At 43.5% G+C, this 14081-nt stretch overlaps 1 protein-coding gene across 3 annotated transcripts in view; it reads left to right on the top strand.

Annotated features, from left to right (window-relative positions):
• The window catches only part of abat (4-aminobutyrate aminotransferase), a 136716-nt gene that overhangs the window by 96179 nt on the left and 26456 nt on the right, over positions 1 to 14081 (top strand). For all 3 annotated transcript variants that reach the window (XM_071391161.1, XM_071391155.1, XM_071391164.1), the window contains exons 4-5: positions 1298 to 1327; positions 1764 to 1881. In XM_071391161.1, coding sequence (XP_071247262.1) covers positions 1298 to 1327; positions 1764 to 1881 — 148 coding nt within the window. The remainder of the gene's footprint in view (positions 1 to 1297; positions 1328 to 1763; positions 1882 to 14081) is intronic.

Below are 14081 nucleotides of genomic sequence, written 5' to 3'. Positions count from 1 at the left end.
AGACTGCATTAGACCAGGACACTATGGAGGGAATAGACTGCATTAGACCAGGACACTATGGAGGGGATAGACTGCATTAGACCAGGACACTATGGAGGGAATAGACTGCATTAGACCAGGACACTATGGAGGGAATAGACTGCATTAGACCAGGACACTATGGAGGGAATAGACTGCATTAGACCAGGACACTATGGAGGGAATAGACTGCCTTAGACCAGGGCACTATGGAGGGAATAGACTGCATTAGACCAGGACACTATGGAGGGAACAGACTGCATTAGACCAGGACACTGTGGAGGGAATAGACCTCATTAGACCAGGGCACTATGGAGGGAATAGACTGCATTAGACCAGGGCACTATGGAGGGAATAGACTGCATTAGACCAGGACACTATGGAGGGAATAGACTGCATTAGACCAGGACACTATGGAGGGAATAGACTGCATTAGACCAGGACACTATGGAGGGAATAGACTGCATTAGACCAGGGTACTATGGAGGGAATAGACTGCATTAGACCAGGACACTATGGAGGGAATAGACTGCATTAGACCAGGACACTATGGAGGGAATAGACTGCACTAGACCAGGGCACTATGGAGGGAATAGACTGCATTAGACCAGGACACTATGGAGGGAATAGACTGCATTAGACCAGGACACTATGGAGGGAATAGACTGCATTAGACCAGGGCACTATGGAGGGAATAGACTGCATTAGACCAGGACACTATGGAGGGAATAGACTGCATTAGACCAGGGCACTATGGAGGGAATAGACTGCATTAGACCAGGGCACTATGGAGGGAATAGACTGTATTAGACCAGGACACTATGGAGGGAATAGACTGCATTAGACCAGGACACTATGGAGGGAATAGACTGCATTAGACCAGGGCACTATGGAGGGAATAGACTGCATTAGACCAGGACACTATGGAGGGAATAGACTGCATTAGACCAGGGCACTATGGAGGGAATAGACTGCATTAGACCAGGACACTATGGAGGGAATAGACTGCATTAGACCAGGGCACTATGGAGGGAATAGACTGCATTAGACCAGGGCAGTATGGAGGGAATAGACTGCATTAGACCAGGACACTATGGAGGGAACAGACTGCATTAGACCAGGGTACTATGGAGGGAATAGACTGCATTAGACCAGGGTACTATGGAGGGAATAGACTGCATTAACATACTGTTGAGGAACCACCCTGACCTGACATCTCTCTCTCTCTTCCTCTCCTCCTCTCCTCCCTCTTCCCTCCTCCTCTCTCCTCCCCCACCAGGAGCTGACCAAACGGTTGGGAGAGATGCAGGTATGCCAAGAGAGTGTGTGTGTGTGAGGCTGTTTTGATGATGGAATAAATCAATGCATTATTGGGTCACACACTTGTATGCGTGCACACACAACGTAGACACACACAGACACACACACACACACACACACACACACACACACACACACAATGCAGACACACACACACAGACACACAGTCTCTCTCTGTCTAGACTGAGTTAACTGAATGACTACCTTATCTCTCTCTCTCTGTCCCTTTCTCTCTCTCTCTCTCTCTCTCTCTCTCTCTCTCTCTCTCTCTCTCTCTCTCTCTCTCTGTCTCTGTCTCTGTCTCTGTCTCTCTCTCTCTCTCTCTCCATCTCTGTCCCTCTCTCTCTGTCTCTCTGTCTCTCTCTCTCTCTCTCTTTCCATCTCTCTCTGTCCATCTCTCCCTCTCCCTCTCTCCCTCCCCCCAGAATGTGGGAGCAATCAATTTCTTCTGTAACTATGAGGAGAGCAGAGGAAACTACCTGGTGGACGTGGACGGAAACCGCATGCTGGACGTCTACACACAGATCTCCTCTATTCCTATTGGTTAGTACACACATCTCCTCCATCCCTATTGGTTAGTACACACATCTCCTCCATCCATATTGGTTAGTACACACAGATCTCCTCCATCCCTATTGGTTAGTACACACATCTCCTCCATCCCTATTGGTTAGTACACACAGATCTCCTCCATCCCTATTGGTTAGTACACACATCTCCTCCATCCCTATTGGTTAGTACACACATCTCCTCCATCCCTAGTGGTTAGCACACACATCTCCTCCATCCTTATTTGTCAGTACACACATCTCCTCCATCCTTATTTGGCAGTACGCACATCTCCTCCATCCTTATTGGTCAGTGCACACATCTCCTCCATCCTTATTGGTCAGTACACACATCTTCTCCATTATTATGTTATGATATTATATTACAATGTTATATTACTATATTATGATATTATTATGTTACTATGTTATATTACTATATTATATTACTATATTATTATGTTATGAGATTATTTTACTATGTTAAATTACTATATTATGATATTATTATTTTACTATGTTATATTACTATATTATTATGTTATGAGATTATTTTACTATGTTATATTACTATATTATATTACTATATTATTATGTTATGAGATTATTTTACTATGTTAAATTACTATATTATGATATTATTATGTTACTATGTTATATTACTATATTATAGAACGCTGCAAACCAAAAGCTACATACCTGAGAGGACCGTGTGTTTTTAGCCTGACATTGCAACACAGAAAGCAGCTGGAGGCCAGAGACTTACATTACATTACAGTGGTTTAGGGCCACATACAGCAGTTAATGATGAGGTCTAGGCCACATACAGCAGTTAATGATGAGGGCTAGGCCACATACAGCAGTTAATGATGAGGGCTAGGCCACATACAGCAGTTAATGATGAGGGCTAGGACACATACAGCAGTTAATGATGAGGGCTAGGCCACATACAGCAGTTAATGATGAGGGCTAGGACACATACAGCAGTTAATGATGAGGGCTAGGACACATACAGCAGTTAATGATGAGGTCTAGGCCACATACAGCAGTTAATGATGAGGTCTAGGCCACATACAGCAGTTAATGATGAGGTCTAGGCCACATACAGCAGTTAATGATGAGGTCTAGGCCACATACAGCAGTTAATGATGAGGTCTAGGCCACATACAGCAGTTAATGATGAGGGCTAGGACACATACAGCAGTTAATGATGAGGTCTAGGCCACATACAGCAGTTAATGATGAGGTCTAGGACACATACAGCAGTTAATGATGAGGTCTAGGCCTCATACAGCAGTTAATGATGAGGTCTAGGCCACATACAGCAGTTAATGATGAGGGCTAGGCCACATACAGCAGTTAATGATGAGGGCTAGGCCACATACAGCAGTTAATGATGAGGTCTAGGCCTCATACAGCAGTTAATGATGAGGTCTAGGCCACATACAGCAGTTAATGATGAGGTCTAGGCCTCATACAGCAGTTAATGATGAGGTCTAGGACACATACAGCAGTTAATGATGAGGGCTAGGCCACATACAGCAGTTAATGATGAGGTCTAGGCCTCATACAGCAGTTAATGATGAGGTCTAGGCCACATACAGCAGTTAATGATGAGGGCTAGGCCACATACAGCAGTTAATGATGAGGTCTAGGCCTCATACAGCAGTTAATGATGAGGTCTAGGCCTCATACAGCAGTTAATGATGAGGTCTAGGCCACATACAGCAGTTAATGATGAGGTCTAGGCCTCATACAGCAGTTAATGATGAGGTCTAGGCCACATACAGCAGTTAATGATGAGGTCTAGGCCACATACAGCAGTTAATGATGAGGTCTAGGCCACATACAGCAGTTAATGATGAGGTCTAGGCCACATACAGCAGTTAATGATGAGGTCTAGGCCTCATACAGCAGTTAATGATGAGGGCTAGGCCACATACAGCAGTTAATGATGAGGTCTAGGCCACATACAGCAGTTAATGATGAGGTCTAGGCCTCATACAGCAGTTAATGATGAGGTCTAGGCCTCATACAGCAGTTAATGATGAGGTCTAGGCCACATACAGCAGTTAATGATGAGGTCTAGGCCTCATACAGCAGTTAATGATGAGGTCTAGGCCTCATACAGCAGTTAATGATGAGGTCTAGGCCTCATACAGCAGTTAATGATGAGGTCTAGGCCACATACAGCAGTTAATGATGAGGTCTAGGCCTCATACAGCAGTTAATGATGAGGTCTAGGCCACATACAGCAGTTAATGATGAGGGCTAGGACACATACAGCAGTTAATGATGAGGTCTAGGCCACATACAGCAGTTAATGATGAGGTCTAGGCCACATACAGCAGTTAATGATGACCTTGTCCTCATGTGTTATGATGAGGTCTAGGCCACATACAGCAGTTAATGATGAGGTCTAGGCCACATACAGCAGTTAATGATGAGGTCTAGGCCACATACAGCAGTTAATGATGAGGTCTAGGCCACATACAGCAGTTAATGATGAGGTCTAGGCCACATACAGCAGTTAATGATGAGGTCTAGGCCACATACAGCAGTTAATGATGAGGGCTAGGACACATACAGCAGTTAATGATGAGGGCTAGGACACATACAGCAGTTAATGATGAGGTCTAGGCCACATACAGCAGTTAATGATGAGGTCTAGGCCACATACAGCAGTTAATGATGAGGTCTAGGCCACATACAGCAGTTAATGATGAGGTCTAGGCCACATACAGCAGTTAATGATGAGGGCTAGGACACATACAGCAGTTAATGATGAGGTCTAGGCCACATACAGCAGTTAATGATGAGGTCTAGGCCACATACAGCAGTTAATGATGAGGTCTAGGCCACATACAGCAGTTAATGATGAGGGCTAGGACACATACAGCAGTTAATGATGAGGTCTAGGCCACATACAGCAGTTAATGATGAGGTCTAGGCCACATACAGCAGTTAATGATGACCTTGTCCTCATGTGTTATGATGAGGTCTAGGCCACATACAGCAGTTAATGATGAGGTCTAGGCCACATACAGCAGTTAATGATGAGGTCTAGGCCACATACAGCAGTTAATGATGAGGTCTAGGCCACATACAGCAGTTAATGATGAGGTCTAGGCCACATACAGCAGTTAATGATGAGGTCTAGGCCACATACAGCAGTTAATGATGAGGTCTAGGCCACATACAGCAGTTAATGATGAGGTCTAGGCCACATACAGCAGTTAATGATGAGGTCTAGGCCACATACAGCAGTTAATGATGAGGTCTAGGCCACATACAGCAGTTAATGATGAGGTCTAGGCCACATACAGCAGTTAATGATGAGGTCTAGGCCACATACAGCAGTTAATGATGAGGGCTAGGCCACATACAGCAGTTAATGATGAGGTCTAGGCCACATACAGCAGTTAATGATGACCTTGTCCTCATGTGTTAGTTATGATGAGGTCTAGGCCACATACAGCAGTTAATGATGACCTTGTCCTCATGTGTTAGTTATGATGAGGTCTAGGACACATACAGCAGTTAATGATGACCTTGTCCTCATGTGTTAGTTATGATGAGGTCTAGGACACATACAGCAGTTAATGATGACCTTGTCCTCATGTGTTAGTTGTGATGAGGTCTAGGCAGTTAATGATGACCTTGTCCTCATGTGTTAGTTGTGATGAGGTCTAGGCAGTTAATGATGACCTTGTCCTCATGTGTTAGTTATGATGAGGTCTAGGACACATACAGCAGTTAATGATGACCTTGTCCTCATGTGTTAGTTGTGATGAGGTCTAGGCAGTTAATGATGACCTTGTCCTCATGTGTTAGTTATGATGAGGTCTAGGACACATACAGCAGTTAATGATGACCTTGTCCTCATGTGTTAGTTGTGATGAGGTCTAGGCAGTTAATGATGACCTTGTCCTCATGTGTTTAGTTATGATGAGGTCTAGGCCACATACAGCAGTTAATGATGACCTTGTCCTCATGTGTTAGTTATGATGAGGTCTAGGACACATACAGCAGTTAATGATGACCTTGTCCTCATGTGTTAGTTATGATGAGGTCTAGGCCACATACAGCAGTTAATGATGACCTTGTCCTCATGTGTTAGTTGTGATGAGGTCTAGGGAGTTAATGATGACCTTGTCCTCATGTGTTAGTTATGATGAGGTCTAGGCCTCATACAGCAGTTAATGATGACCTTGTCCTCATGTGTTAGTTATGATGAGGTCTAGGCAGTTAATGAGGACCTTGTCCTCATGTGTTATGATGAGGTCTAGGCAGTTAATGAGGACCTTGTCCTCATGTGTTATGATGAGGTCTAGGGAGTTAATGATGACCTTGTCCTCATGTGTTAGTTATGATGAGGTCTAAGACACATACAGCAGTTAATGATGACCTTGTCCTCATGTGTTATGATGAGGTCTAGGACCGATAGTGCAGTTAATGATGACCTTGTCCTCATGTGTTAGTTATGATGAGGTGTAGGCCACATACAGCAGTTAATGATGACCTTGTCCTCATGTGTTTAGTTATGATGAGGTCTAGGCCACATACAGCAGTTAATGATGACCTTGTCCTCATGTGTTAGTTATGATGAGGTCCAGGCCACATACAGCAGTTAATGATGACCTTGTCCTCATGTGTTATGATGAGGTCTAGGACCGATAGTGCAGTTAATGATGACCTTGTCCTCATGTGTTAGTTATGATGAGGTCTAGGCCACATACAGCAGTTAATGATGACCTTGTCCTCATGTGTTAGTTATGATGAGGTCTAGGCAGTTAATGATGACCTTGTCCTCATGTGTTAGTTATGATGAGGTCCAGGCCACATACAGCAGTTAATGATGACCTTGTCCTCATGTGTTTAGTTATGATGAGGTCTAGGCCACATACAGCAGTTAATGATGACCTTGTCCTCATGTGTTAGTTATGATGAGGTCTAGGCCACATACAGCAGTCAATGATGACCTTGTCCTCATGTGTTATGATGAGGTCTAGGACCGATAGTGCAGTTAATGATGACCTTGTCCTCATGTGTTAGTTATGATGAGGTCTAGGCAGTTAATGATGACCTTGTCCTCATGTGTTAGTTATGATGAGGTCTAGGCCACATACAGCAGTTAATGATGACCTTGTCCTCATGTGTTAGTTATGATGAGGTCTAGGCCACATACAGCAGTTAATGATGACCTTGTCCTCATGTGTTAGTTATGATGAGGTCTAGGCAGTTAATGATGACCTTGTCCTCATGTGTTTAGTTATGATGAGGTCTAGGCAGTTAATGATGACCTTGTCCTCATGTGTTAGTTATGATGAGGTCCAGGCCACATACAGCAGTTAATGATGACCTTGTCCTCATGTGTTTAGTTATGATGAGGTCTAGGCCACATACAGCAGTTAATGATGACCTTGTCCTCATGTGTTTAGTTATGATGAGGTCTAGGCAGTTAATGATGACCTTGTCCTCATGTGTTTAGTTATGATGAGGTCTAGGCCACATACAGCAGTTAATGATGACCTTGTCCTCATGTGTTAGTTATGATGAGGTCTAGGCCACATACAGCAGTCAATGATGACCTTGTCCTCATGTGTTATGATGAGGTCTAGGACCGATAGTGCAGTTAATGATGACCTTGTCCTCATGTGTTAGTTATGATGAGGTCTAGGCAGTTAATGATGACCTTGTCCTCATGTGTTAGTTATGATGAGGTCTAGGCCACATACAGCAGTTAATGATGACCTTGTCCTCATGTGTTTAGTTATGATGAGGTCTAGGCCACATACAGCAGTTAATGATGACCTTGTCCTCATGTGTTTAGTTATGATGAGGTCTAGGCCACATACAGCAGTTAATGATGACCTTGTCCTCATGTGTTAGTTATGATGAGGTCTAGGCCACATACAGCAGTTAATGATGACCTTGTCCTCATGTGTTTAGTTATGATGAGGTCTAGGCCACATACAGCAGTTAATGATGACCTTGTCCTCATGTGTTAGTTATGATGAGGTCTAGGCCACATACAGCAGTTAATGATGACCTTGTCTTCATGTGTTTAGTTATGATGAGGTCTAGGCCACATACAGCAGTTAATGATGACCTTGTCCTCATGTGTTATGATGAGGTCTAGGCAGTTAATGATGACCTTGTCCTCATGTGTTAGTTATGATGAGGTCTAGGCCACATACAGCAGTTAATGATGACCTTGTCCTCATGTGTTAGTTATGATGAGGTCTAGGCCACATACAGCAGTTAATGATGACCTTGTCCTCATGTGTTATGATGAGGTCTAGGACCGATAGTGCAGTTAATGATGACCTTGTCCTCATGTGTTAGTTATGATGAGGTCTAGGCCACATACAGCAGTTAATGATGACCTTGTCCTCATGTGTTAGTTATGATGAGGTCTAGGCCAGATAAGGCAGTTAATGATTACCTTGTCTTTACACAACTTCCTCTCAGCTATGTAAAGTTAAAGTATTGATTGGGGACAATTTGTAGAGGAATGTAACAGTTTTTCGGGGTGATTTGTGATGTTTTATTTGTCCTTCCCATGACTGTGTTTTAGTATTTAAATGTTCTATATGTTTGGGTCTAATGTGTGTAGTGACTGTATGTTGTATATTCAGGGCACATTTGTAAAAAAGACCCTAGCTCTCAGCATGTTTCCCTGTTAAAATATAGGTTAAAAACATGGTGTGTGTGTATATACAGTGCATTTGGAAAGTATTCAAACCCCTTGACTTTTTCCACATTTTGTTACGTTACAGCCTTTATTCTATTAATTGATTAAATAAATAAAAATCCTCAGCAATCTACATACAATACCACTTAATGACATCAGAATACCCCATAATGACATCACAATACCCCATAATGACATCACAATACCCCATAATGACAAAGTGATTCGTTGACAAATGTATAAACATTTTAGAACAGAACCTTATTTACATAAGTATTCCGACCCTTTGCTATAAGACTCGAATTTGAGCCTCGGTGCATCCTGTTTCCATTAATCATCCTTGAGATGTTTCTACAACTTAATTGGAGTCCACCTGTGGTAAATTCAATTGATTGGACATGATTTGGAAAGGCACCCACCTGTCTATATAAGGTCCCACAGTTGACAGTGCATGTCAGAGCAAAAACCAAGCCATGAGGTCGAAGGAATTGTCCGTAGAGCTCCGAGACAGGAGTGTGTGGAGGCCCAGATCTGGGGAAGGGTACCGAAACATTTATGCAGCATTGAAGCTCCCCAAGATCACAGTGGCCTCGATCATTCTTAAGTGGAAGAAGTTCGGAACCACCAAGCTGTCTGCCTGGCCAAACTGAGCAATTGGGGGAAAAGGGCCTTGGTCAGCGAGGTGACCAAGAACCCGATGGTCACTGACAGACCTCTCCAGAGTTCCTCTGTGGAGATGGGGGAACCATCTCTGCAGCACTCCACCAATCAGGCCTTTTATAGTAGTGGCCAGACAGAAGCCACTCCTCAGTAAAAGGCACATGACAGCCCGTTTGGACTTTGCCAAAAGGCACCTAAAGGACTCTCAGACCATGAGAAACAAGATTCTCTGGTCTGATGAAGCCAAGATTGAACTCTTTGGCCTGAATGCCAAGCTTCCCGTCTGGGGGAAAACCTGGCACCATCCCTACGGTGAAGCATGGTGGTGGCAGCATCATGCTGTGGGGAGGTTTTTTAGCAGCAGGGACTGGGAGACTAGTCAGGATCAAGGGAAAGATCTCTGAATGTTCTTGAGTGGCCCAGCCAGAGCCCCGACTTAAACCCGATCGAACATCTCTGGAGAGACCTGAAAATAGCTGTGTAGCAACGCTCCCCATCCAACCTGACAGAGCTTGAGAGGATCTGCAGAGAAGAATGGGAGAAACTCCCCAAATACAGGTGTGCCAAGCTTGTAGCGTCATACCCAAGAAGACTCAAGGCTGTAATCGCTGCCAAAGGTGCTTCAACAAAGTCCTGAGTAAAGGGTCTGAATACTTATATAAATGTGATATTTCCAGTTTTTATTTGTAATAAATTAGCAAAAAAAAATAACAGTTTTTGCTTTGTCATTATGGGGTATTGTGCGTAGATTGATGACGGGGGAGAAAACAATTTAATCCATTTTAGAATAAGGCTGTAACGTAACAAAATGTGGAAAGGTCAAGGGGTCTAAATACTTCTGAAGTTACTGTGTGTATACTGCCGCTACTCATTAGCCATGAAGCATCTGGGTCGTGACCTGACAGAGTAGCTGACGCTCTCTGTTCTGTTAATGATAAAGCTTCTAAATACTGGACCCTGCTCTGCACTTCAATGGATTCACAGTGTTTGTGTCCCAAATGGCTCCCTTTTCCCTTTATAGTGCACTACTTTTGACCAGAGCGCTATGTAGGGCATAGGGAGCCATTTATAGTGCACTACTTTTGACCAGAGCGCTATGTAGGGAATAGGGAGCCATTTATAGTGCACTACTTTTGACCAGAGCGCTATGTAGGGAATAGGGAGCCATTTATAGTGCACTACTTTTGACCAGAGCGCTATGTAGGGAATAGGGAGCCATTTATAGTGCACTACTTTTGACCAGAGCTCTATGTAGGGAATAGGGAGCCATTTATAGTGCACTACTTTTGACCAGAGCGCTATGTAGGGAATAGGGAGCCATTTATAGTGCACTACTTTTGACCAGAGCTCTATGTAGGGAATAGGGAGCCATTTAGGGCGTGTGGGGTGTTTCTAGGACTCTGGACATCCTATCTGAGACTGAGAGAGAAGCCATCTGTTCAGGGACTGACTTATTCATGTCCTATCTGGTTTATGAGGATAAGTGTGTGTGCGGCATATTTGACTTTTTCCTGATGGGTTTCCATGCAGTCATTAATGATGTAAATGTGTATCTACAGTATGTCTCCTATTAACTTAGGTTTCATAACATCACTGTAGAATGTTCTAATGGAACTGTCGGGAAGTGGAGGAAGGACACAATGTAGCTATTCTAGTGGAGAATCTCTCTGACTAGGACTATAATAGAACAGGAGAGGTAGATTCTACCCAGAGAGAAGGTGGATTAAGATTTAAAGGTTCTACCCAGAGAGAAGGTGGATTAAGATTTAAAGGTTCTACCCAGAGAGAAGGTGGGTTAAGATTTAAAGGTTCTACCCAGAGAGAAGGTGGATTAAGATTTAAAGGTTCTACCCAGAGAGAAGGTGGACTAAGATTTAAAGGTTCTACCCAGAGAGAAGGTGGATTAAGATTTAAAGGTTCTACCCAGAGAGAGGTGGACTAAGATTTAAAGGTTCTACCCAGAGAGGTGGATTAAGATTTAAAGGTTCTACCCAGAGAGAAGGTGGATTAAGATTTAAAGGTTCTACCCAGAGAGAAGGTGGATTAAGATTTAAAGGTTCTACCCAGAGAGAAGGTGGATTAAGATTTAAAGGTTCTACCCAGAGAGAAGGTGGATTAAGATTTAAAGGTTCTACCCAGAGAGAAGGTGGATTAAGATTTAAAGGAGATATATAGTTAACATATAACTAACGGCAACATTGGCTCAATACAGATATCAATAGATGCAGTAGGAGTTAGCAGGTTAAGGACCAGATTACATGCAGTAGGAGTTAGCAGGTTAAGGACCAGATTACATGCAGTAGGAGTTAGCAGGTTAAGGACCAGATTACATGCAGTAGGAGTTAGCAGGTTAAGGACCAGATTACATGCAGTAGGAGTTAGCAGGTTAAGGACCAGATTACATGCAGTAGGAGTTAGCAGGTTAAAGACCAGATTACATGCAGTAGAAGTTAGCAGGTTAAGGACCAGATTACATGCAGTAGGAGTTAGCAGGTTAAGGACCAGATTACATGCAGTAGAAGTTAGCAGGTTAAGGATCAGATTACATGCAGTAGGAGTTAGCAGGTTAAAGACCAGATTACATGCAGTAGGAGTTAGCAGGTTAAGGACCAGATTACATGCAGTAGGAGTTAGCAGGTTAAGGACCAGATTACATGCAGTAGGAGTTAGCAGGTTAAGGACCAGATTACATGCAGTAGGAGTTAGCAGGTTAAGGACCAGATTACATGCAGTAGGAGTTAGCAGGTTAAGGACCAGATTACATGCAGTAGGAGTTAGCAGGTTAAGGACCAGATTACATGCAGTAGGAGTTAGCAGGTTAAGGACCAGATTACATGCAGTAGGAGGTAGCAGGTTAAGGACCAGATTACATGCAGTAGGAGTTAGCAGGTTAAGGACCAGATTACATGCAGTAGGAGTTAGCAGGTTAAGGACCAGATTACATGCAGTAGGAGTTAGCAGGTTAAGGACCAGATTACATGCAGTAGGAGTTAGCAGGTTAAGGACCAGATTACATGCAGTAGGAGTTAGCAGGTTAAGGACCAGATTACATGCAGTAGGAGTTAGCAGGTTAAGGACCAGATTACATGCAGTAGGAGTTAGCAGGTTAAGGACCAGATTACATGCAGTAGGAGTTAGCAGGTTAAAGACCAGATTACATGCAGTAGGAGTTAGCAGGTTAAGGACCAGATTACATGCAGTAGGAGTTAGCAGGTTAAGGACCAGATTACATGCAGTAGGAGTTAGCAGGTTAAGGATCAGATTACATGCAGTAGGAGTTAGCAGGTTAAAGACCAGATTACATGCAGTAGGAGTTAGCAGGTTAAGGACCAGATTACATGCAGTAGGAGTTAGCAGGTTAAGGACCAGATTACATGCAGTAGGAGTTAGCAGGTTAAGGACCAGATTACATGCAGTAGGAGTTAGCAGGTTAAGGACCAGATTACATGCAGTATGAGTTAGCAGGTTAAGGACCAGATTACATGCAGTAGGAGTTAGCAGGTTAAGGACCAGATTACATGCAGTAGAAGTTAGCAGGTTAAGGACCAGATTACATGCAGTAGGAGTTAGCAGGTTAAGGACCAGATTACATGCAGTAGGAGTTAGCAGGTTGAGGACCAGATTACATGCAGTATGAGTTAGCAGGTTAAGGACCAGATTACATGCAGTAGGAGTTAGCAGGTTAAGGACCAGATTACATGCAGTAGGAGTTAGCAGGTTAAGGACCAGATTACATGCAGTAGGAGTTAGCAGGTTAAGGACCAGATTACATGCAGTAGGAGTTAGCCGGTTAAGGACCAGATTACATACAGTAGGAGTTGGCAGGTTGAGGACCAGATTACATGCAGTAGGAGTTAGCAGGTTGAGGACCAGATTACATGCAGTAGGAGTTAGCAGGTTGAGGACCAGATTACATGCAGTAGGATTTAGCAGGTTAAGGACCAGATTACATGCAGTAGGAGTTAGCAGGTTAAGGACCAGATTACATGCAGTAGGAGTTAGCAGGTTAAGGACCAGATTACATGCAGTAGGAGTTAGCATGTTAAGGACCAGATTACATGCAGTAGGAGTTAGCAGGTTAAGGACCAGATTACATGCAGTAGGAGTTAGCAGGTTAAGGACCAGATTACATGCAGTAGGAGTTAGCAGGTTAAGGACCAGATTACATGCAGTAGGAGTTAGCAGGTTAAGGACCAGATTACATGCAGTAGGAGTTAGCAGGTTAAGGACCAGATTACATGCAGTAGGAGTTAGCAGGTTAAGGACCAGATTACATGCAGTGGGAGGTAGCAGGTTAAGGACCAGATTACATGCAGTAGGAGTTAGCAGGTTAAGGACCAGATTACATGCAGTAGGAGTTAGCAGGTTAAGGACCAGATTACATGCAGTAGGAGTTAGCAGGTTGAGGACCAGATTACATGCAGTAGGAGTTAGCATGTTAAGGACCAGATTACATGCAGTAGAGTTAGCAGGTTGAGGACCAGATTACATGCAGTAGGAGTTAGCAGGTTAAGGACCAGATTACATGCAGTAGGAGTTAGCATGTTAAGGACCAGATTACATGCAGTAGGAGTTAGCAGGTTAAGGACCAGATTACGTGCAGTAGGAGTTAGCAGGTTGAAGCCAGTGATGTAGTAAACATATATTCGGTCAACTCTGATCGCCATTCATGGTAAATCAAGTAACACCCTGTATATTTTCAATGCATTTTTCTGCTGTAGGTGAGTAACTGCTTGCTCAAAATTAAAAATGTATGAAATGTTTACCCTCCACTACCCCACTGGTTATGGTTAGTGATAGTGTTGTGGTCCAGTCAGACAGGACAGTGATCTACAGGG

The sequence above is a fragment of the Salvelinus alpinus genome, chromosome 1 (assembly GCF_045679555.1).
Source record: "Salvelinus alpinus chromosome 1, SLU_Salpinus.1, whole genome shotgun sequence".
NCBI classification, from domain to species: Eukaryota; Metazoa; Chordata; class Actinopteri; order Salmoniformes; family Salmonidae; genus Salvelinus; species Salvelinus alpinus.
This window is presented reverse-complemented; position numbering and strand designations above follow the sequence as displayed.